Source organism: Colossoma macropomum, unplaced genomic scaffold (genome assembly GCF_904425465.1).
Source record: "Colossoma macropomum unplaced genomic scaffold, Colossoma_macropomum, whole genome shotgun sequence".
Classification (NCBI taxonomy): domain Eukaryota; kingdom Metazoa; phylum Chordata; class Actinopteri; order Characiformes; family Serrasalmidae; genus Colossoma; species Colossoma macropomum.
In genome coordinates this window covers 772,098-798,474 of record NW_023496050.1, presented here as the reverse complement: position 1 = coordinate 798,474, position 26,377 = coordinate 772,098, and the positions used below count along the sequence as shown (strand labels likewise).

At 35.5% G+C, this 26,377-nt stretch overlaps 1 protein-coding gene and 1 long non-coding RNA gene across 2 annotated transcripts; one reads left to right on the top strand and one right to left on the bottom strand.

Moving 5' to 3' along the window:
* Positions 1 to 6,973: 6,973 nt before the first annotated feature.
* On the top strand, positions 6,974 to 19,117 carry LOC118804487 (putative nuclease HARBI1). The gene is made up of 7 exons (XM_036564973.1): positions 6,974 to 7,016; positions 8,747 to 8,870; positions 9,931 to 10,092; positions 17,855 to 18,263; positions 18,344 to 18,451; positions 18,536 to 18,647; positions 18,738 to 19,117. Exons 1-7 carry the CDS (start codon positions 6,974 to 6,976, stop codon positions 19,115 to 19,117), a joined length of 1,338 nt encoding a protein of 445 aa, XP_036420866.1.
* A 272-nt stretch (positions 19,118 to 19,389) lies between these two features.
* On the bottom strand, positions 19,390 to 19,741 carry LOC118804482. Its single transcript, XR_005006989.1, has 3 exons — positions 19,670 to 19,741; positions 19,526 to 19,588; positions 19,390 to 19,420 (listed from the first exon to the last, which is right to left on the bottom strand). It is a non-coding gene; the product is annotated as an uncharacterized LOC118804482 (long non-coding RNA).
* Between the last annotated feature and the right edge of the window lie 6,636 nt (positions 19,742 to 26,377).

Sequence of the window (26,377 nt, the reverse complement as noted above, 5' to 3'; positions counted from 1 at the left end):
TATAGGGTTTAAATGATTTGCACATCATTGCATTTTGCTTTTATTTACATTTTGCACAGCGCCCCAACTTTTTTGGAAATGGGGTTGTATTTCTGCTGGTCTCTATGCCTTAGGTTTATATGTATGCACATGGAAAGGCAGGGAGGTCCCAGAACAAAGCCATGCTGCCAAATATAGCTTTGGAACAAATAATAATAATTGGTACTATTGGAATTTGGGATCACATATTTTTGTAATGATTTGTAATAATTTTCTACTAGTTAAAATCTTCACAATTATGCAGTTATACTCAGTAGAGGAGAGAATAAAGAATGCACTTCAGGCCAGGCAGTTTGTGTGTGCCAGAACTGTGATTCTGAAGGCTGATTATTGAAGTCTGAGATCAGATAACCTACAGCCTGCTGGGATAAGGAAAATGCAGATAGCATTATAGCTTTATTTCAATGCTTGAAATGTTTTACTGGAAAAAGTGTTTGAAATGGTTTTCTAGTTGTTGTAGTTAGGACTGCTTAAACTAGCTCTACCGCGCTCCAGGACTGACAATTGATGACTAAACAAATTCAATGATTAATCAAGTTCTTTTCTGATGTGGCATTTAATTTTCAATTTGAAGTATAAAAAACAGTGAATTGATTGTATTTATTTGTTGCAAAATCCAGTGCGACATCTTATCCTATATATTGTGAGAACTGACCTGCTGATGGGGCAACTTGCCAGAAGTGCACACTTTTATAAACATTTAATTGCTTATTTTAAGTCTGTACTAAAATAAGATATGAAAATGCAATTAATAAAAAACATATGCCTGAAACTTTGTCCTTTTGTTTATTAGGGATTTTGTAACACTGGGATTTACTGGTCCCTTGATATATACAAAAGTGTAAAAAAAGTGTGGCAAGATGCCTGGGCCCCTCCTACTACTTTGTTTGGCATAGAGCCTTGCAAAGAGTCTCTATGTTTCTGCCTGAGTTTTGAGCATGTTGTCTTTGGAATATTCCCTGTTTTGACCCTTGCTTTTGATTGTGGATGTTACCTGCCTATATTTGACTCTGAGATATTGAATTACTCCCTATTTGTCATTGTTAGACACTTCTATATTTTTGTGAAGTTGTACCAACACTTTATGTAAAGCACTTTAACTAAAATTGTCAAAAAATTGCAATGTTTCTTAATATTCCCTTGCCTATGAGTTAATCAAATAGTGCTATAGGCATAATATATATATATATATATATATATATATATATATATATATATATATATATTAATTTATTTAATATTATTTCACTTATATTCATAAAAGCCTACTATAACTTTATTATAAAAGTGACCTGTTAACACTTTTGACTTTAATCAAATGGATACTAGAAGGCCTGCCAAAAGAGATTAATAATAATAAATAATAATAAACTTATTACTTATTATTTCTTATTATTAATCTCTTTCGGCAGGTCTTCTAGTATCCACTCCACCAGAATGGAAATCAACTTAGATATTATTATTAGCTCTATTCAAATAAAATAGCCAAAGTCAAAATACAATTAAAATGTAATTAAAATATTTCTAATTTACTTAAAAAATATTACATTTCAAAATTAAACTGAGAAACCTCTAAAACAGGCCAGCATTGCATTTTATAACTACTGTGAAAAGGGCTTAAGGTCTATTCAGAGGTCCATTTGTGCAGGAAGTTCATCACTGGATGACAGCAGTGTCTGAAAGCCTTCCACTATTTCTCTTTAATTCCAGATAAATTCTCTAAAAAGGATCTCACTCCTGCACAGTGCTCAGACATAGCCTACATGTGTCTCCATTCAGAGAATGTGAGGAAAGAATTGAACCTGAAGAAATACAACACATCAGAAGAGGGTTACAAGAGACTCATCCCAGCTATCAAAAACTGTAGAAAGGCACAGTGAGTATTTAATCTAAAGATAATTAAACTAATTTTAATAGATAGGATAAAAGAATGAACATACACTTACTACACTCTAAAAGCTTGCAAGTAGAGTATATATAGCTTGTACTTTGAGCCCGTTCTTGAACTTGTACAACAACTATGCAAACGCTTTAGTGTCTCATGCTGCACATGCAACTTCAGTTATAGGCAGGCTACAAACATTGGCCCCAGTTGGGTTAGAGCTGTGGTACCTAGTCAAACAATAATTGATGAATACTCCTGGTAGTTGTCTTGTAATATTTTTTTTTAATTTATTTATTTTCATAAATATGCAATTATGGAATATTAAATGTTTTAAAAAAGGATAAGTATAACCAGCATTTAAATATTTCCAAAAAATATCATAAATACAGGCAGATGCATGTAGCACATAATTGTCTTCCTAGGATTTGTTATTTTCTATTTAATTCATAGGTTACTAAACTATGATAATACCAGTATGGAAAAAAAGATAAAGAAACCCAGTGTTTCCTTATAAACCTATGTACAGCTGCTTATATTTAACATATATTAACATAACATATATTTAGCATAACATGTTACATAAAGAATTAAAGTCATGGAAGAATAAAGGAATTGATTCAATTAAAACACTCCAGAATAAAAATATTTTATTTAACAGTTTATAAGGGAGTTCTACAAAACTGATCTTAACCATTAGAAATGTAGAGTTCATTTGAGTTAGATGTAATCATAAAATTAAACAAAAATTTCATAGTTATTTAAATGCTGAGTAAGATTCAACTTCTGTTTACAGCCTTTATTGACAGGTTCAGTATGGTTTTCTATTTGTTCTGATGATTGTTCTGATGAAAATTGTTTTTTTGCTTTTTGTATCTTAAAATTGTACACAAATAATAATACTTTATCAAGTTTAACCATTTAATGTCCTCACCAAGAAAAAAGCAATGGATTTTTTGTTGTATTTTTTATTTGTTTGGGATAATAATAAAAAAAGGTGTTTTTTTTTTTTGTTTTTTTTTGACCCCACAATTTTAAAAATATTCACGTCTACTAAACGGTGGAGATGGCACTTTGTAGGATATATAGTGACTCAACATGTGTTCAAATTGTTGAGCAGAACAATTTGAGAAATAATAAAAACTACTTATCTATTTACAAACAAAACTATGGGATCAACTGAAAGTTTACAATTCAACATTTCTACAGAATTTCTCTGGGTTTGATTCCCCAGCTGGGTGACCAGGAACCTTTCTGTGTGGAGTTTGCATGTTCTCCCTATGTTTGGGTGGGTTTCCTTCAGATGCTCTGGTTTCCTCCCATAGTCCAAAGACATGCAGTCAGATGAACTGAAAAAGCTAAATTGCCCCAAGGTGTGAATATGTGTGTGACCTGTCCAGGGTGTTTCTTGCGTTCTTCCCAATGACTGCTGGGAGAGGCTCCAGCACCACCTGCAAGCCAGGAGGATAAGCGGCTTAGAAATAGTAAAGGCTTTTTTATTATAAGCAACACCTGTGACTTCTAAGATGCTAGCATAAAGGCAGAACTGAAGACCTTAATTACAAGAAAGTGTAGAGAGCATATCTTTCTTTCAACAATTAATCAGTGTAAATTAACTGCACATTGAAGTAGGAAAAAATAAAGTACTGGATTGCTTTTTTTTTCTAAGCTAGAACATGACAATGTATGTTAGTTTAATCACTTTCTTTGTTCTCATTTTGTAGATTTGCTGGCTATAATCTCTCTGAACAGTCAATCACAACGTTGAATACAGCTCTACAATCAAAAAACTCCTCCCTGAAAGAATTAGACCTCAGTTACAATGACCTCAAGGATTCAGCACTGAAAAAGCTCTCTGATGGGCTGATGAGTTCACACTGTAAACTGGAGATACTCAGGTCAGTAGAAATGTAATTTTGGAACTCCTAACTACCAACACTATCAAAATATAAAATAATATTTTCATCAATTTAATTCAATCAAATCAATCTTACATTGAGTATAATATTTGTTTTGATTATTCTCTCTTTTCAGTCTTTCTATGTGTAAACTATGTGAACAGTCCTGTGAGACTCTGAGGTCGGTTTTAGAATCAGACAATTTCTCTCTGAGAGAACTAGACCTCAGTAAGAATGACCTGCAGGATTCAGGGGTGAATTTACTCCCTGCTGGACTGAAAAGTTCACACTGTAAACTGGAGATACTCAGGTAAAGTTTGTGTGAATATATTCTTAAATGTGAAGATGGAGTTGGCCCTCCTACATTTAATCTACACAGTTTGGCATTTTGTCAGATATGCTGAACTGTGCAAATGTCAGCATGCCCTCTTCTGTGCATCTAAAATGACTATAAGAGATATATCTGAGGAGATTAGACATAAAATTGTCCACTTGAATAAGGAATGTGAAAAAATATATGTGAAAATTGACAGTCCTAGCTACATTTCAAATAATTCAAATGGTAAATATTCAATATCTCTTTTTTATTGTACAAATACTATAATAATAATAATAATAATAATAATAATATTAATTATACCTATAAACAAATTTACTTCATATTTAAAATGGTCACAGGTGATTTCTTGGGTGCTACAGTGACTGAAAACAATGTTTTTTCCTGCACTAGGGCAAGAGGAGAAGTCAGCAAAAAAATGTGCACCCTTTTTTATGTGTTACATAAAATGTGAGAAACTTACAGCTGATGTGATACTCACATGTGGCAGTTAGTTTATTCACCATGGGATAAAAGTCACATTTCTGTAAAATGGACCTCACATAAAAATTCATCCTAGTTATGGGCCTGATGTACATATTCACATTTACAGACTTGTATCCATATTGTAGCATATTTATTATTCAACAGGATTTATATTGTGCTTCAGACTCTATTAATGTGTTACATTGTCTCTGAGTCCCTACATTTAAAAATGGTGATTTTAAATTAAAAAGTTTGTTAAAGCTTGTAGTTATTTTTAACTGCATAATATGTTGGCAGGGTACGCAACAAATATGTCAACAGAAGTTATAACTTCGCACATTAGTTATCTAAATGTTTAGACAAAAGCTTGTTTGTCATCAGTTGTACATTCAGGATATAACATGAAGCTTATGTCACTGTTAGAAAGAGAAACATCTTAGTAATTTGCTGTGATGAATTTTATGTGCACATATACTGATGTACAAACAATCATTTACATTTATGAGTGAAAGTGTATGTTGTATGTGTAACTACATAGTTATTAAAATATAAAGTGAGACCAGATATGTTTATTAAAATGAGTAGGATTACTGAAAGTAGACACTGTCGACTTTAATTTATATGAGAGGATATAGAATGTTCTTATTCTTTATTAGTCCTTGCCATTGTGTTCTTGGAATGGAAATATGATATAACATATATAGGCATACTTATTTAGGAATAAGCACCCCTGTGACGCCGTGACAGAAAATCAGACGCTTGCAGATGAAAAAATGAAGGTGGTTTATTAACAACAAACCAACCCGAAGCAAAAGGGCACAGCTCAAATCGAAGTCAAAAACACAGTCCAAAAGTCAAAACAAAGATCTGTCAGAACAGCGAAAGTACCAAGGGAAGAGGCAAAAAGTCAAAAACAGAACAAATGAAGCAAAGGTCAAAACACAGAGTATAATCAAACAGGCAAATAACACTCAGTAGGAAACAATACCTCGCAAAGATTCAGACTAAAGCCCGGGCTTAAATACTGCTAACTATCTGTCATATGATCATATGCACAGGTGAACATAGTTAGTACTCAGGGGATTGAGAGCGCTGATAGGTTCGGCGGTGAAAGTCCAAAGTCACATGAGACCCCATTGAATTCTGGGCAATGGAGTTCTCTCCAGAGCTGGATTCTGAGTGCGGATGTTCAGTCATGTGATCTCCCAGAGGATTCTGGGAGATGAAGTCCGTGTCTTCCAGAGAGTTGACCGAATGCGTGACACACCCCTAGTTTATATTAACAAGAATATTTAGGTTTGTAAAAAGTTGCAAATGTTGCAATTGGTGAAAGTTTGTGAACCCTTAAGAATTTTCTCTATTTCTGCATACAATGTATCTGACTTCATCAGATTTTCACACAAGTCCTAATAGTAGATAAAGAGAACCAATTTGAACAAACGTGCCAAAAGTATTAGACTTGCTCATTTATTTCTTGTGGAAAATGATCCAATATTGCATATCTATGAGTGGCAAAAGTATGTGAATCTTTGCTTTCAGTATATGGTAGTCATTGTTGGAGCAAAATCATTTTCATTTTTATGCATAATTTGAAAATACCAACAGTATTCATTATGTCAAAATTTAATCCTGAATGAACACCCCAACAGAAATGTACATACAAAAATACATGACCTTAACTTGCATTGGATGATTTTTTCCTTCTGATACTTTTTTGGAGATGTTTTGTTTTGACATCTCCATAAAAAGTATCAGTACCAGTATATTGTGAGCCTTTTTTTTAGTTGGTGCTGTGGTGAAATGAAAAACAAGCATTATAAAATCCATATTGTTTGTCAAGTCAAGTCAAAGTTTGTTTTGCAAACCATCGCATTTGCAAATCATTTCATTCTGTTTTTATTTACATTTTACACAGCATTCCAATTTTTTTGGAATTGGGATTGTTGGGGTTGTACATTTTATAGTAAAACAATGAACAGAATCAAAATAGTCTGTTAAATTTGCTAAACTCTGGTAACTTAATGTCAGGCCAAAGAAAGATAAAATTATATATATATGTATATATATATATATATATATATATATAGAGAGAGAGAGAGAGAGAGAGAGAGAGAGAGATAGATAGATAGATAGATAGATCATAAACTAAACAAAAAATGTAATAATAATAATAATAATAATAATAATAATAATATAGCACCTTTCACAATCCCAAGGTCACTATACATAATAAACTAGACTAGGCAGTGAAGGAGGAAGAAAAGTGCTCATGGAAGAGAAAAGCAGATTTGAAGGTACAGAAAGAAGAACAGTCACAGAGGGATTGAGGACGAGAGTTCCAGAGTGGGGGCCATGGCACTGAAGGACCTGGAAAGTCTGGTGTGTGGGACAGCAAGTAAGTTATTGCAAAAAGACCTGAGAGAGAAAGAGGGAGGGTAAGAGGTCAGGAGTTCTCTGGGGTAGAGGGGAGCAAGGTTATGCCAGGCTTTAAAGGAAAGTACTAAAATTTTAAACTTTATATGGGACAGGACCGGTAGCCAGTGAAGCTGAGAGACAATGGGAGTGATGTGAGCTCAACGCTTAGTATGGGTAAGAACTCTGGCCGCAGAGTTCTGAATGTACTGTAGCTTTTGTATAGACTTTAAAGGGAGACCAACAAAGAGCTAATTACAGTAATAAATATGGGACATAATGAAGTCATGAACCAAAGTTTGTGCATCATTATCAGTCAGGAACGGGCAAAGATGAGCAATGTTAAGTAAATAAAAGAATGCAGTCTTTGTGAGGAACTTGATATGTGAAATTAACTGCTTAAAATCACATGACTTGTGAGGAAACTGCTCTTTCAGTCCTGTCAGTCTTCTTCAGTTTAAGCCTCTCTCTCTTCTTCTCTTTCTGTGTTTAATAAGTATTTTTTCTAAACTCAGATTAACAAGAACTCAAGGTAATAATGATTAATAAATTCATTTTTTTAATTTGTTTTAACTGGTAAAAATCTTCTCATCTGACTGGCCTTTGGCAGAGCTGCTGCCTCTTAATTTCAGTCTACAGGTTGAAGAATTGAGGGGCATAAAACTGTGCTATCATGACCTTTTCACACAAAGCTTAAGCCAGCTTCTTGTTTGAATTTTCCTATTTCACCTTAAATCCTGCAGCAGTAAACAACGGGAAGATTCGTACAAGAATCTGGTGAATAGGAAGCCAACTTCGCCTTGCCCTTTTCACAGATGTTAACTTACTGTAAACAACAATGTATGGTATATACTGGTGTAATTGTTTACATATACTAAAGAGAAATCTAAAAACAAAAAATATAAAGAGCTGTCAATAGTGTTATTTTTTTCTTTCTTGTTCGGTCACACTCTCGCACTCACTATGAAGTGTAGTTGTCTTGTCAGCTTAAAGTTAACAAGCAACCAAGTAAAAAACAAAAGATATCCAGCTATCTCTCTCTCTCTCTCTCTCTCTCTCTATATATATATATATATATATATATATGTGTGTGTATATATATACATACATACATATATGTAGATAGCTGGATATCTGGGAACTAAAGCCCTCCTAACATTCCAAATCATCGATGATTTATTCTCATTCATTAACGTGACCTGCTACGCGTTATGTTAATGATTGAGAATAAATTATCGATGATTTGGACCACTAATTTACATTTACTTAGAAAGGTGGGCTAAATAACATGTAGGGGAACTAAAGCCCTCCTAAAATTGTCCTAGCAATGCCAATGTTATTTACATTGAAATTAAAATAAGCTATAATTCACGGGTGTTCAGTCTACTATAAGTCAGTGAGGTGGGACAGCCCAAAATCACCATATTAAAGGTAAATACAGACATTTTAAGTGTTTTTTTCATACTTTAAATGCTAATTTATATACTAATATAATATCATTTTAAGTACTGATCCCTTCACCTTATTCTAAATAAAAATGTAATGGGACAACAACTGAGTGCCCAAGTAAGCTAAAAAATGAAGGGAATTTGGAGTTGTAATGCCTAAACAAGATATCAATTAAAATATCCTGTAAAATATATTGTATTTACTCTCTTTGCAGTCTAGTTTTGTGTAATTTTGGAGAATAGTCTTGTGAAAATCTATCATCAGCTTTAAAATGGGAAAACTCTTCTCTGAGAGAACTAGACCTCAGTCTCAATGACCTGCAGAACTCAGGAGTGGAGAAGCTCTCTGATGGACTGAAGAGTTCACATTGTAAACTGGAGATTCTCAGGTAAACTTTCATTCCTGAATGGAAAATGTTCAGTGCTTCTCTGATATTACTTTCACATCAGAACACAATAACTAATTAACTCAATCTTTTAACTATCTTAATAAACCTCTACACACCACTGATCTAGAGTTAGCTGGTTTCTTAGGTTCTTGTTCTGTACTTTATAACATACCCCTAAACCCATGAGACCTTCATCAGACTTTATTTTCTCCTCTCTGAGTTTTTTCCACATGCTCTTAAGGCTTTAATTACTTAAGTGACACTTAATTAACCCTTAACATTCACAATTATTGCTGGCAATAACAAACTCATGTTGTAATTTCATATAAATTATTTAACGTTCATAAATTAGTGAAACAATTGGAGACATTTTGTGTAATTGTAGATTATAAACTTTCATTTTATTCCAATGTTATGTTTGTATCTACAAAATGAGATATTTTATTATGCTTTGCATTTCAGGAAAACAAACTGAGAAAATGTAGAACCTGTTGATACAGAATGTAATCTAATGTAAATATAATTATTATATGCCAAACTTTGTAATAATTGTGCAGCTATGTAATTACATTGAAAAGGTATCACAAAACAACAGCAGTACCTTTAGACATCTAATATTTGAAAAGGAAATCGGCTTGTTCTATCATGAAACTTTAAGTGGAACAGAAAAGTAACAACAAATATCAGTTAAAAAAACAATGTTTCTGCAATGCCTGTAGCTTTAATTGTTTTTTTTTTTTTTTTTTTGTTTTTTTTTAAACTGAGATCAGTATTTATGTCAAATAACCCATCTACATCATATTAACTGAAATCTGAATCAGATGATTTGGAATTTTGTCATTAGATGTGGGAAGCTGTTGTGATAATTTTGCTAATATTTCTGTTTCACTCTTTTTGGTGTGTTTATATTTAACAGAATTAAATATAATTATTTTTATAAATTTGAGGTCTATATTTAACAGAATTTGGTGTTTGCAGCTTTTGTACTAAATGACAGAACTGTAGATTTTTTTGTGTAAACAATACATCTGTAAACATCTGTTTTCCCCCCTTTCTGCAGATTATCTGGTTGTTTAGTAACAGAGGAAGGCTGTTCTTTCCTGGCTTCAGCTCTGAAATCAAATACCTGCCACCTGAAAGAACTAGATCTGAACTACAACCATCCAGGGGAGTCTGGAGTGAAACTGCTTTCAGATCCACACTATTCACTACACACACTCAGGTATGGAGACACACAGAGAGAGAATGAGAGATTATGTAAGTTCAGAGGCAGGTTTATCCAAATCACTACAGTGCATAATTGTGTATAATTTAAATTGTTCTGAATTCCAAGTTTAAATTGTTTTACAGTGTGAAAGAAATCCTGAAATTATGCAAAAGTCTCAGTCTCTACCTTGTAATTAGAAGGAAAAGACATGATTCTCATGGAAACTATACATTGTTCTTCATTGGGTTATAACATATATGAAAAAAATATATAAAAGTTGGGACAAAACACCCACAGCATTTTTTAAATATTGAATTCTGCAAAAGCATCCCACAGGTAAACAGAGGAGTTTCTAAATTGGCCAGCAGAGCAGAGGAGGGCAGATGTTGTAAATTCTGGTGCCACCTCAACCATTCAGAGCCAGACTCCTTTTACTTGAGTGCCTTACTATATAGGTGCACTTTGTAGTTCTACAATTACAGACTGTAGTCCATCTGTTTCTCTGCATACTTTATTAGCCACATTTACCCAGTTCTTCAGTGGTCAGGACCCCCATGGACTTTCACAGAGCAGGTACTATTTGGGTGGTGGATCATTCTCAGCACTGCAGTAACACTGATGTGGAGGTAGTGTGTTAGTGTGTGTTGCGCTGGTCTGAGTGGATCAGACAGAGCAGTGCTGCTGGAGACAGAGCAGTGCAGTCTGCGGACGAAAGAGCCTGTGGCATATCTGCAATGCTCGAGCGCTCAACTGCCAGTTCTTCCTGCACTGAAGCACAAACAGCCCCAAACATGATGGCTTCCAATGCTGCTTTTCACAGTCAGAGTCCCCCAGCATACACTGCTGTGAAAAAGGATTTGCCTTCTTCCCAATTTCTTCTGTTTTTGCATATTTGTCACATTTGAATATTTCAGAGCAACAAAGTACTTTTAATATTAGACTAAGATAACCCAAGTAAACATAAAATGCTGCTTTTAAATGATGATTTCATTTATTGAAGTAAAAGTGCTGTTCAACACTACCTGGCCCTGTGTGAAAAATGTATTGCCCCTTAAGCACTAAAGCAATGAGTTAAAACTAGTCAATTGACTGTTGGGCTCAATTCACCAGCCACACCCAGGCTTGATTACTGCCAGACCTGTTGAATATAACCACCACTTAAATAGAATCTGTCTGGCAATGTGAAGCAGGCTAGAAAGTCTCAGAAAGCGGTACATAAAGCCACAGTCTTTAGAGATTCAAATACAGATGCAATACATTGAAATGAGAAATCTACCAGTCTGTGAAGGGTTACAAAGCTATTGTTAAGGCTATGGGACTCCAGTGAACCACAGTGAAACCATTATCCACAAATGGAGAAAACTTGGGGAAAAGTTGAGTTGGGTTATGCAGAAGGGCAATCATCGGAAACACACAAGTGCATCCACTTCTGAATGTCTCAAAAGTAACAGAATTGAGGTTTTGGAATAGCTGTGTCAATGCCCTGACTTTAATCCCATTAAGACGCTGTGGCAAGACCTCAAATGGGTAGTTCATGCTTGACAACCCTCCAACTAAGCCGAATTAAAATGATTCCGCAAAGAAGAGTGGGCCAAAATTCACCAAAGTGATGTAAAAGACTCAAGTTATCACAAACATTTGATTGCAGTTGTAACTGCCAGGCACAACCAGTTATTAAGTTTAGGGGTAATTACTTTTCACATGGGTGATTTAGGTTTTAAACACATCTTTATCATCAGTTAATGGAATAATCATTTAACAGCTGCATTTTGCATTTACTCATGTCTTTATCTTATTTTAAAATTAATTGGATGATCTGAAACATTTAAATGTGACAAATTACTAAAAATAGAATAAATCAGGTAAGGGGCAAATACTTTTTCATAGTTCTGTAACAAACCCCAAACAACCCCAAACACATTGTCCAAACATTGTACAATATTAACAGAAACACAGAGAAACATTTCATATGACGCAGCAGCACATTCGTTGACTCCAGGGGGTTAAGAGAGAGAAGAACTGAGAGAAAGAGGGTGTGAATGAGAAAAAGACAGTAAGATAGAGAAGAAGAAGAAGATGAAGAGGAAGAAAAAGAAAGAGCAGAGAGAGAGAGAGAGAAAAGTAAAACAGTGAGAAGGCAGATGGATAAAGGTGGATAAAGAGAGAAAAAAGAAAACTAAAATAAAAAGGAGAATAAAGGGGAGAGAGAAAGAGAGAGCTATTAGTAAACCAAGGAAACAGAAACTCAGTGCGTGTGTGTGTGCGTGTGTGTGTGCGCGCGTGTGTTCTTCAGGGTAGAAAATGACGGGAAGATGTGGATCAAACCGAGTCTGAGAAAATGTAAGATCACACACAAACACACACACAAACACACACACACACACACACACACACACACACAAACACACACACACACACAATACTGTCTATGTGGGTGTTCTGTTCTTATTTGTGTTCATTGTATGTTAAGATGTGTGTGAACTCACTCTGGACCCAAACACAGTGTACACATACTTCTCTCTGCCTGAGGAGAACAGGAAGGTGGAAAATGTGAGTGAGGATCAGCATTATCCAAATCATCCAGACAGATTTGTTGAGTGTCCTCAGTTTATGTGTGTGGAGAGTTTAACTGGACGCTGTTACTGGGAAGCTGAATGGAGCGGAGGGGAGGCTGATATAGCAGTGACTTACAGAGGAATAAAGAGGAAAGGAGACAGTGATGACTGTGAGTTTGGATGCAATAATCATTCGTGGTGTCTGTACTGCTCTGATGAAAGTCACTCTGGCACAATAATAAGAGAACTGTGATCCCCCGTCAGCTCATCAGATCTAAGAGAGTAGGAGTGTATGTGGGCTGGGAGGCCGGCACTCTGTCCTTCTACAGCATCTCTTCTGATCCACACACACTCACACACTTACACACATTCCACTCCACATTCACTGAACCCCTCCACGCAGGATTTTGGATTGAAGAGAACTCCTCAGTTTGTGTGTGTGTGTTAGAATAAACTCTGGAAGAACCCACACATGCAAGTACGCCCCTCTACGTACAGCTAGGAGGTGAAGCCACAGAATTACATGTACAGAATGTATATGATGGGAGATACTATTTGATCTATTTGAGCCAAAGTCTGTTGCTTACAGATGTTTTCACAACCCCAAATCTTAATAGCTTTGGCTCCGTAAAGTCTGAGCTAAAAGCCATAAATGGGATTAAGAAGTTCACAAGAAATCATCCTTTACCAGGACCAAACACAGCGGGAGGTTATCAACCTCCTGTACCTCAGGTTACACAATGAAACAATAAACACTCTGCCTGGAGTCCAGCATGGCTCACCAAAAACTCTCTGAGTAACAGAAAATAAGATTTCTAAAGCATGTATTAACTCCACATTGCAAAAATTGTTTGGAGAATCTGTAACGGTGTTGGCACTTTCTGGATTTTATTGATATTGTAGGCTTGGACCCATAGCACCACCAAGTAGTGAGAATGAGACACACCACTCAGCCACAAAACCACTTCCCCAGGGTAAAAGAAAAAAGGAAAACTCATGTTCACATTGTATGCATTTTATTTTATTTGTTTTATAAGTGATGCTGTATCTTATCTATTTGTTAGACACTAACAATACGTAATGTTTCACTTTGATAGCTTACCAATGTAGTCATTTGGATGAAAAGCAGTTCAGTTCAGTTAGGACTTCAGAGAAGCGAAAGCCAGCTAGAGCCACAAGTTAGTCCTGACCTAGGTCAGAAAATAGGACATTTAAACTTGCTGTTTGTTCATCTTTATATTTTGTTTGTTAGTTTGTGCACACCTTAAGTTTTAAGCCACAATTAGAGAAGGAAGGTAAAGCAGTCTTTCAACTGGCTACCGATTGATTTCTTCACCTGATTTCCTCGAGACGCCTCTGCCTAGTCACTGACTGAGGCTACTTCTGTCCGTTGGGCTGCCATGGTGAAGCCGCCACCACCAATGGAGCAAGACCCCCAGCGCGTGAGCTTCTCCTGATCCAGCCTGGTTCTGAGCTGAGGGTTTGAAGTCTGCTTTCTTGACTCCAAAGTAAGACTGTGTTCACATTTTATGCACTCAGGTTTCTGATGCTATTTTACTTAATAGGTTAAGACCCTTTGATAGATATACATACCCATATAGCTACACACATTCATACTTAGGTTAACTCACTGGAGGTCCTTTTCACACCTAAGTTTCAAGCTGCCTTCCCAGGAAGTACTTTAAGCCTTAGAGTCTCATATTATTTTACTACGCTGTATGAATTATTAATAACACATTATAAATAGTATTCATAACAGCTTACAAGAGCTTGTAAATTAAATGTTTAGCTCTAAGTAGAGTGAGGCATACTATACTAAGGGCTCCTACAATATTAAGAGTGATTCTTCAAGTTGAAGTTTTTACTGAAGGTTTTAATGAAACACTGCAACATACAAAGTAAAGCACTTTACAACTTTAAATGTCAGATTTTAAAATAGTGGTGCCTTCAGTAGTATTTTATCCAATGTGGGAAAATCAATGTACACAACTGCTTGGTACTAACTTAACACTGCATATCTAATAATATAATAGCATAATTTAGCATCACTGGAGTGTAGGGTAGTAATGTTACAAAGTGAAAGTTTCTAGTGGTTGATCTTAGCACCAGTGAGGGAACAAATTACAATGATAGCACTATACTAACTTGCCTCTCACTCTCCAAGCCTTCACTCCACAGTAACGTCATGCTCAGTGTGAGGTCATGGTTTCAGGGGAGGGGCCTGATAGGTACTTGGTTTGCAGTGATGTAATATAATTTTTAAATTGATGGAGTAGTAATAACTCTGGGCTGGACAGCTTGCTTGTGGCTGGCACCTGAATATTCAGGATTTAATTTCTGAAGGTGCAGCCCTAGCAACACCCATGGTGAGGAATAGAATATTGGAAATGGCATGGTGTAAATAAACTTATTTGTCTCACTTCTCTCACTTTACTCTGCATGCTGGGACTGACTTCTTTGGCACTGACAATATAACATGTTATTAACACGACTTGTAATGCAACGTGGTAACAATTCATAATGCATAATAAGCAGGTAAGTGTAGTTCATTTTTATATGTATTTATAGTCATGTTTATAATGCCTTATGAATGCATTATAACAGAAAGTGATACCAAGATTTTTTAAAGGGGGTTGCTACAGATCCTGACAAGATTGACCCACTGGTTGACTGACAACAGCTTAAGTTCCTGCCATTGAAGTGGGCTGAAGTGGATACATTTCATAATTTCCTATGTAGCAGAGATAATTTAGATGTGGATTTGTTGTCCAGGGATGTGGCAGAAGATGAAGAATCGTTGACTGCACAGGGTGTGAAGGCAGTGTGCCAATTAGTGAACTACCAGTTTTCTCCATGATAAATGTTGTTTATTAAAAACATGTTGTTTTTTTTCTGGTAAAATAGCACCTTTACACATACATTTACTGTCATGTCACAGCTTTCCTTAATATATGCATCTTACAAGAAACACAAACAGCTTGGTGGAGATATATTTCTGGACTGAGGAGAAGATGAGAGCGTTTTAAGAGGAATACAGAGAGAGATGTCCAGAAAAGACTGCAGCCTTTCTAAACAGAAAGTGCTCAAACAGTCCAAGAAATGCGATCTCTAGCATAATGTTTCCAATAAGAAAAACAATCAAATAAATAATCTGAAAATAAGATACATTTTCTGCCACTAGGTAATGAAGGAATCATTGGTACCAAAGAAGCGGCATACATGAAATTAGAGATCAAAACATAATAAACACAACTTTCTAAATTGCTAAACCAAACTTTATGCAACAACAGTATTTTGCAGAATATCATCATTATGTAAAGCATTTTTATTGCTAAAAGCTAATATTCTCTCATATATTTTGAAGCTCCAATAAAAAACGATTTCTACTGAAGCTCTAGTAAAGAACTGATTTCTACAGTAGCATCATGCTGCTCCATCAGTAAAACATACTGCATGATTTTCATTCTTTTTTGTAAATTCTTTGTAGTCATAAATTACTGGAATTGTCTGTTTAATGTTTACACAGAAAATGTTTCTTTTTTGGTTTTATTTAAGAATGTAATTTTTTAATATGCCATATTTTTCACTGTATTATACTTTTGAGAGACATATATGTACAACAGCAGTAATGTTTGCAATACACAAATTCACAGCTATTTTATGCTCTGTCTGGCTTTGTGCCCGAGAAAGATAGAGAAGTGTTATCCAATAAGTGTGTGTGAGAGAGATGGTATAAAATGCATATTATATTATATTATATTATATTATATTATATTATATTATATTATTCAGGATCATAATAATAACAATAATAATCATAATAATAATGTATCTCTAACTTAGCATTTAATTAAAACTCTACATCTCATGGTATTTATCTTATGTGATTCTAAACTAATACTTAGAATTTCTTGTATTACTCTTCAACTTTATCACCTGTTCGTAAAACACTTTTAGCTGCCACCGGTATATAATAATAATAATAATAAAAATAATAATAATAATAATAATAAAAATAATAATACACTTTATTATTTATGAGCAAATTTATGGTCTTTTTCAAAATTATAATTTAATGTAGGAATAAGATAAAGAAAAGGAAGAAAAAAGTGAGCATAAATTAAACTAAAATAAAATTAGAATATAGATTAAGATTCAACAGAAAAGAAAATAAGCACATCTACAGACTAAAGGAGAAAACAAGACAGAAAAAAACAACACCATACAGAGTGAGATCACAGCAGTATTAGCATGATTCGGTCAGACCACAGCAGGGAAAGAAGGATAGAAAGAGTCTTCAAATGGAATTTAAAATCTGAGATGGAGGAGATGCTGTGGAGCCTAACCAAATATCTAAAAGTATAATTTATTAAAGAATTACTTACTTACTAAAGGGTAATTAAATATGTGTCAGATTAAAAGAAGTATTTTGTACTGAATATGAGCAGTATCTGTGTAAAGGAAAGGTCTTGGGACAGTAGAGTTGCTCTCAAAACTAGAAAGGGGATGAACTGCCCTCAACCAACAAGTCTATCATAGCTAGATTCTTAATAGATCAGTTATTATTTTCGGTCTGATAGATAGATAGATAGATAGATAGATAGATAGATAGATAGATAGATAGATGAACTCCTATAAGTTAACTCAAATTATTCAATTATTATAATATAATATAATATAATATAATATAATATAATAATAGTATTAAATAAATAGAATACGTTTCCATTGCTCGGTTTATATAAAATCTAATGTTAAAAAAGTTAGTAGAGAAGCAAGTCTTAATGAAGATAATGAAGAACACTGTCATGATGCTGCATTATAATTGTGAATAGTTCTATCAAGAGGGAGTTTTTTATGAGAATATAATAATTTGAAGCTTCAAAGTCTTTATATATTTTAAATAGTTCAAATAATATGTTATTATGCAATTTATCAGCACATTCCTAGAGTAATATATCCTTAAGATATCCTTTAGATGCAAAAAAAATAGTGGTACAGAAAAGAGAGTAGTTGATCAGGGGTGTATTCCAGAAAGCGGGTTAAGCGATAAAACCGGGTAAGTTAACTCAGAATTCACGAAAACTCGAGGTTTTCTGTTCCAGAAACCGAGATTAAAGAAAACCGGTGTCAGTTACTATAGCAACTTACACTCTAAAGCTAACCTGCTCGCTGGCAGGTTAACTTAAACATAGCCCGGGTTCACACGCACTTTTCTCTAGCAAACATGGCGTGTCCTTTCCTCGACGAGCTCTTCATCGGGAACGAGTCATTAGACCCAGATTGGACATACTTTCATTACCCGACGAGTATCTCCGCGAACGTTACCGTTTTTCCTCACAGTCAATTAGATACTTAAATAATATTCTAAAGCCATACATTTCCAATATCACACATCATGGATCCGCACTTACTTCTTTGCAAACTTTATGCATTGCTCTCCGGTTTTTTGCAAATGGTTCTTTTTTAAACAATGTAGGAGACGCTGAACACATAGGGAAGGCTACTGTATGTCGGTCCGTCCGAAAAGTATGCCTAGCATTAAAACGTTTGATGTACAGTTTTGTGGTGTTCCCTGGGCATAAGCCTGTAATGAACATCAAAGAGGAATTCCACAGAATTGCAGGTTTGTATTTATTAACAAAGATTACAAAAGGATAAAATAATTGGGAAGTGGAAATAGCTCTGCATCTTTTAATATTTCATGATTTCCAAGAGTCACTGGCTGCATGGATGGAACCCACATCCCAATTAAAGCACCTGCAGAAAATGAAGGGGATTATGTAAACAGAAAATTCTTCCACAGCATTAATATACAGGTAGTGACCATCTTAAATGTACTTTGTTAAATTTATTAGTAGCATTTAATTTGTGAAATAAACTTACTGTTATCTTCCATGAAGATCGTATGTGATGCTACAAACATAATTACAAATCTTGAAGCCAAATGGCCTGGCTCTGTGCATGATGCACAGATTTTTCGTGAGTCTGCACTATACAATAAATTTGAACAAGGTAAGTCTGGGAAACGTTTGCTGTGGTTCACGTTCAGTGTATGGTTACATTGTTTCAGTTTAAATCACTGCATCCCCCGTGTGCTTACAGGACAATACGATGGTCTCCTCCTTGCAGACAGAGGGTATCCCTGCATGCCATATGTGATGACACCATACCCTGACCCTGAGCCTGGACCACAGTCACGCTACAACCTGGCCCTATCCAAAACAAGAGCAAGGGTTGAAATGACAGTCGGGATTCTCAAGGCCAGGTTTCAGTGCCTGCGGGGGCTCAGGGTCACTCCAGAGAGGGCATGTGACATTATAGTGGCATGTGTGGTACTGCACAACATTGCCACCATTAGAGGAGAGCAACATCCTGCCATACCCCAAGCAGATATTGAGGAGGAACCACATCTTAATCTACCTGACCACAGAAATGGTAGAATTGTCCGAGATGCAATATGCAATCACTATTTCTCCCAATAATTATTTCCTCATTTCTCTCACCCATCTGCCCTTTAATTATATAAATAAGACTACAATTTATGTTCATGATTTCTTTATTTCCTGAAAATAAAAAAATGGCAAGTTAATTTCCTTGTCCTTATTCTTTAGTAAGAACATTCACATCTATACACACACAGCAATTACCCCCACCTTTAACTTATATTCCAGCAACTCAATTTCAAGGCTTGTCTGTTTAATTTGGAGTTTTATGTGCTCCATCTTAAGATCACACTTCTCAATTTGCTTCTGAAGGTGTATCTTGTATAAATCCTTTACAGGCAGCTTGGAAGCAGAGAGGAAGAGAGAAAAATACCATGATATGGTCAAATAAATATCTTTGCGTTCTAAATATTTCAGCTATTTGGTGAGACATTAAGCTAATCTTACTGTTCCAAGCTGAGCTCTGGATGTTGATGGTCCCTCATTGGGCTGTACATCTCCTGTCATGTTCTGTAAGAGGGCAGTCACACATTATCATGGTGGATCACATGAAATGCCATGGTCAATATATTCAGCATATGCAACATATACTGTACATCCATAGGCCTCCCAAGAGCATCATCCCACTCTGAGACAGCAGAGACAGTTTCTTCATCCTGAAACAATAATTTTTTTTGTTTAAAAGAAAGGTATTTGTACACCTCAAGTAAGATCTAGGGACTTTAAGATCACTTACAACTGTAGGAGGCTCGGTTGTTTGAACCACACCGCCTATCACTGGAGAGATGGAATTAAAATTGTTCAGATAAATGCAGTTATCCTCAGTTTATGCACTATAACGAATAAATGTAATGAATATACCTTAACATAAATAGTCATGTCCTGGGGCGTTGTTGGCTCTGTTGAGCTTCCTCCAGGGATTCCATCAGTTATAGGCCGGCCACTGTTCTGTGACAGCGCCAGCTCTTCTGCCTGGGTGAAAGGCGGCGGTGGTGGTCCCCCTCCTGTTTTCCATGCCTCTGGCTTTTTCCTATTAGCTACAAAGCCATAACCAACTGTAAGCCATACCAAGCTGGTTACAAGTAAGAACATTAGGTAGTTATGTACAAGTCATACCACTTTGCACTATGTTTTTATATTTCATCTTTATTTGCTGCCATGTGCGTTTCACCCCACTTGGATTACACCTATATTATGTAAATGAAAAAAGAAAAAAAATTGTAAAAATCAAGACAACTATTACAACTGACATTAAAATTATTTTTGCCATATCCATTTGCTAAATGTTAAATTATGTGCCATAGTTTTATTTAAATATTATTTAATAATATCTCACGCATTAACTTGGTCTGCAATTTTTTGCCATGCCATTCCCTTTCTTTTGCGGCTGCTGAAGTATTACTTTTACGTGTAAATATGTATTAATTTTCTGCATATGCAGTCAGTAATATTTCCTGCTCTATGGGTGTGAAATAAGATGCTCTCTTTTTTCCATCATTGGCATAGTGAATCGGTTTTTCGCCACTCCATTGCGAATGCCTATTTACAGGTAACAGTGAACGCGCTTCAGCTGGGTTCAATCTACTCAGAATTGACTAAACTAACTCTGATCAGCTGTTGTGGAACCGGAAACTTTGACTATGACACGGCGAGATAAGTCAACTCTGAGTTCCGGCTTAGGTTTAGAGTTTGTTAAACCTGCTTTCTGGAATACACCCCAGGTTAGAAATGGTAGCAGAGATAACAGACAGACAAGATTTTCGTATGAGAGATGGGGGCAAGATCTAACTGACTGGATGATGCGTTTGACTGCAAGATTTAGGGCTGTAGTATTCAAGCCTGGTCTCTTTTTTATTGTCTCAGTAGTGTCGGCTCTACTTATTAAGAGCTGACACTCTTATTTTAACTTTCAGAAGTTTCAGCTTTACAAAACCAAACAAACACAGATGCTGTTAACTTGTTTTACAGCAGTGGTTTTTTTTTTAGATCCTCATACATATGGAAGCATGATACTTATGACAAACAGCCAGTTAAACATGTGGAGTCACCAAAGACGGAAAAATAAGCAATATGAGCAGCTGCTTAGGCCCACCAGGGTTATCTGGATTATCACTGAACCATCATGGCATCTAAGATGCTCGAGTGATGGTAAAAAAGGACGTGGGTAATCATATCTCAAAAAAGAATGTACATATTCAGCGACAAATAATGGAGAAGAAAAAGAGTAGATGAGGAAAAAAAAGAATAAAGATGAAAATATGTTTTGTATTAAGATCATGATTAACATCATAATATTTGTTTTGGTTTGTAGTTAGATAACAAGAAGTAGTGGATCTGGGGTGTGTCTAATGAAGCAGGTTTAACTTAGACAGGCTTTTTGAAATTCACAGGTTTCAGCTTCACAAAACCAAACAAACGAAGAAGCAGTGGTTAAAAGCTTTCTCTGTTAATCCAGGTTTAAATACTCTGGTGATTAAACTAAAGTGATTGATCCTTGTGCTTATATATACGGAGGTGTTACATTTATGTCAAACAGCCAATATCATGAAACATGAGGAGTTACCAAAGAAGGAAAAATGAATCATACTACCTACACAGGTAGAAAGTAATGCATTTATTAATGTAAAGAGCAGCGCTGACACCACTGCCACCAGGGTTACATCAAACTAAGCTAAGTTAGCTGGCCTTAAATTTTGCAAGAAATACTACACCAAGCTGCTTAAATTACATACATTTATGTCTATATAATTGTGCTCACTGGATTTTATGGTGCATTGTGGGAACTCTGAGCCTCCAATCTAAAGGATATTTTGGTTTGAGGACATTTAGTTAAAAAGTAATTTTTCTTCTTTTTAAGATTTTAAAGTGCAATTTTAAATGTTACACTTGTGTTGTATGCAACTGCATGATGATGTAGAGCAATTGCATACATCCTCAAACTAACAAGGTGTTCAGAGTTAAAAGTGCCATTGGCGTTTAGCTAGTTCCACTACTGAACGACAGGTGCTGCTGAGAGATCCCTGTAAATAATACAAATTAATAAATAAAAACAAGAACACAAGCCTACATTTCTCATGTGTTATTTAATAAATATGCAGATAAATGGTCTTTTCAATTTATCATGAATAACACAATAAATTCAGTAATTAGTATGAGTATGTCTGTTACGTGCTATTTTCATTAACTCTCTGTGCAACAAAAAGCCTGCAAGTCTATATTCAAGCAAATATTACTGCAACTTTTATTTTATTACTACATAGCTTTCTGCTAAAGTGGCCAATTTCCATTAAAAATCGACCACCCAACAGTAAAACCAGTGAACCAACCACATGAAAGATTAATTGTACATAGTCTTCAAATTGACATTCCACCTTCACTTTTCCCAGGTTCTGATACTGCTAGTTAGCATAACCGAATAGCTGGTGTCCAGAGTCATGGCTTTACTCACAGGAGCTGTTGGTACATACCTGTTTTGAGTGGCATGCACCATTTCATTATGACAGATACCACTAACTGAGTGTCATAAATGACAAGTGCCACTCATTAACAGTTATCAAAGGCAGGGGCCATTCGGTAAGTGACACGTTACATGACATTTCCAGATGGCAGAGTGACTATGTCTTGTTTCCAGGTGCCAATCAGGCCCTGAACCCTTGCTGAGTTAACACTGCTAGCTACAATCTATTCCTCAGTTTCTGAGTTTCTGTAGCTCAGTTATAAATATTACAAGTGGTTTGTTACACCATACACAAAATATTGAGATAAAAAATTCACAATCATTTATGTACTAATGGGTTTATTCTTGTGGTTTCATGATGTTTTAACTAGGTAAATAGATTTGTTATTTTTTTGCCAACAGACTGTTGCAAAATGTACTCAAAGGCAGATATTTGCACTTAGCTAGCTAACAGTGTTTTGTAGTTTATTATTGTTAATCAAATTTGCTATATTAGTTGAATTAGTGATGTTAGGTTGGAATGATGTGGTTTATAATATTTTTAATAACGTTATCATGATATTTCATGATACGTTAATCAATAATAACTTCCCACATAGCTGACACCCATGGAAAAATAGGGCTCCCTCACCTCTAAAATCCCAGTTTAAATCAAATCAAATCAAAATCATGTTTATTATCGCATCACATTTACACAGGTGCCAAGGTGAGCGAAAATCTTAGGTGTGTAGCCCCCTTGTACTACAGCCTCAATTCTAAAAAAGTTGGGATGCTGTGTAAAATGTAAATAATTGTAAATAAAAACCTAACACAATGATTTGCAAATCTCATAGACCCAGATTTTATTTACAATGGAACATAGAACACATATAAGATGCTAAAAGTGAGAAATTTTACCATTTCATGAAAAATATTTACTAATTTAGAACTTGATGGTAGCAACGCATCTCAAAAAAGTTGGGACAAGGCCGTGTCTACCATTGTGTAACATCCCATCTCCTTTAGACAACAGTCTGTAAACGTCTGGGAAGTGAGGAGACCAATTGCTGGAGTTTTGGGAGAGGAATGTTGTCTCATTCTTGTCTGATGTAGGATTCTTCCTGCTCAACAGTCCTGGGTCTTCTTTGCCAAATTTTTAATTTCATGATGTGCCAAATGTTTTCTATTGCTGAAAGGTCTGGACTGCAGGCATCCATGGTTTCCAAAAAGAATTTTAAATTTTGGGCCACAGCGGACGGGAGCATTTCTGGACCATGTTGACATATGGCTTCTTCTCAGCATGATTCAAGTTGTATTTGTGGATTGCACGGCGAACTGTGTTCAGACAGTGATTTCTAGAAGTGTTCTTGAGCCCATGTTGTGATTTCCAGTACAGAATCATGCCTGTTTTCAATCCTGTGCCACCTGATGGCCTGAAGTTCATGAGCATCCAATATTGACTGTTGGGCTTGTCCCTTGTGTACAGGGATTTCTCTAGATTCTCTAAATCTTTTGATGATATTATGTACTGTAGATGGTGGGATATCCAAAGTCTTCGCAATTTTACGTTGAACAACAATTTTTGAAATTGTTCCACAATTTTTAGACACAGTTTTACAGATTGGTGAACATCTGCCCATCTTTGCTTCTGAGAGACTCTGCCTCTTTAAAATGCTCCTTTTATACCCAGTCATATGAGTTATTTGCAAATTGTTCTTCCAGCTGTTTTTCATTATTTTTCAGCCTTTTGTTGAAGTTGTAAATGAGTTAATATTTTTCAGGAAAAGGTAAAATGTCTCACATCTGATATGTGTTCTATTGTGTTCTATATGTTCTATTGTGAATAAAATATGGGTTTATGAGATTTGCAAAACATTGCATTCTGTTTTTATTTACATTTATTTACATTTTACACAGTGTCCCAATTTTGGAATTGGGGTTGTACTTGTTACTTAATATATGTACATGAAAAGAAACAAAATATAAATATATACACACATAAATGTTTACATGTTTTTAGTATATATACCAGTGTTGCTCCATTGTACAGTAATATAAGTTTAAAAAAGTTTTACACATTTCCATATATATATATATATATATATATATATATATATATATGTTATGTCACATGTATGAGAACAAAAGGACTTGGGTGGGTGGAGTCCTTTAAATCCTTCTTCCTCAAGTGGCTGGTGTATAAATCCAGGAGGTTTGGGAGCTGGACCCCAATGATGTGCTGGACTGTCCGCACCACCCTCTGCAGAGCTTTCCGCTCGATGGCAGTGCAGTTCCCATACCAGGTGGTGATGGAGCCTGTTAAAATGCTCTCCACAGTTCATGTGTAAAATGTTCTGAGGATGTGAGGGTTCATGCCGAACCTCCTCAGCTGCCTGAGGTAAAAGAGGTGCTGTTGTGCCTTCTTCACCACCCGTGTGGTGTGGTTCACAAACACCATTCCCACATACGTGTTCTTTTTGTCCAGATGGGAGAGGGCAGTGTGCAGAGTCAGGGCTATTGTGTCATCAGTGGATGTGTTCTGTCTGTAGGCAAACTGCAGTGGATCCAGGTGGCAGGTAGTGAGGAGCAGATAAAGTCTCTCATCAGCTTCTCAAAGCACTCAAAACATTTGCCTATGATGGAGGTCAGAGCAATCGTGTGCCAGTAACTTAAAATAACAACCCTTTTTTTTAATATAAAAAATATGATATAAAAAAATAGATAACTTCCTTATGTATCACTTTTTATGAGATAACCAATGAAAATAAGGCAAATTGAACCAGAGAGCACACACATGGCTTGTACATTGCAACAGGTTTGCATGTATTTGTGATTTTAAAAATAATTAGCTCAAACATAAACATTAATTATTGTTATACATTAATGATTGCTAAAAGATCTTAAGAAATAGACAATATGGGATCAAACTAACCACCACACTTACACAAACAATAAATCACTGCAAATAATTAAAACAATAACTCAGAATAATCACCACAATAACACATATAATGCATATGTAAAACACATAACATATAATAAATAATGAAGTATTTACAATCGCTAAGCAGCATTTTTTAGTGCTGAGTTGACTTTTTCAAAACTTTTCACACTCCTTTCTGCAGAAACATGCACCTCAACAACAGTTTTATACCGTAAATGCTTTACAGCTACACTGCAGAAATGCCTCAAAATAAACTCATTCCATCAAAACATCAACACTAGTGGCGGCAGCATAGTCCAGGGTCAGGAGGTAGACTGTGGGGTGGGGCATGGCTCTCTGTCCACCCTTCTCCTTCAAAGAGACTGGGCTGGCCCAGTGGGCTTCATGAGCTTGCAGCTGTATAGGTCTGTACCACAGCCAAAGGCTTTGGCTTACCCTTGTCTTTGGAGTTGCCCTGGAAAAACCCAACAGAAACATTAATCAGGCCACACATAGTCACACTGAGATTACATGTCTTTGTTAGTTTGGCACATAAGGCTTTAGTATGCTCTGGCTTTTCGACTGTGTTTTTGGATCATCTTATAGTTATTAAAGATCTTAACTGCAGCCTCATCTGCAAGTGTCTGTTTCCATCTGCCACTGTTACAAATTGATGTAAACAACAGTTTTTTTATTTAAACTTTTTTTGATTGAAAGTATTTATTTGAGTTTATTAAAATCAGTAAAATTGTTTTATCATTTTTTAGGTTGAATTGATCTTTTTCAATTCAACAACATTTATTTGTATAGCGCTTATTACAACTAGTGTTGTCTCAAAGCAGCTTTACAGAAAAAACAGTTTATAGAAGGAAAACAGTTCATGGAAGGGTTATTGAAACAATAAAAAAATAAAAATAAAAAGGAGTCCATGTATAGACAT

Coding starts and splice junctions, on each gene's coding strand:
- LOC118804487 (XM_036564973.1), top strand. CDS start 6,974: ATGGCACTGAAGGACCTGGAAAGTCTGGTGTGTGGGACAGCAA. Junction 7,017..8,746: donor TCTGGTGTGTGGGACAGCAA/GTAAGTTATTGC, acceptor ATCTATCATCAG/CTTTAAAATGGGAAAACTCT. Junction 8,871..9,930: donor TGTAAACTGGAGATTCTCAG/GTAAACTTTCAT, acceptor CCCTTTCTGCAG/ATTATCTGGTTGTTTAGTAA.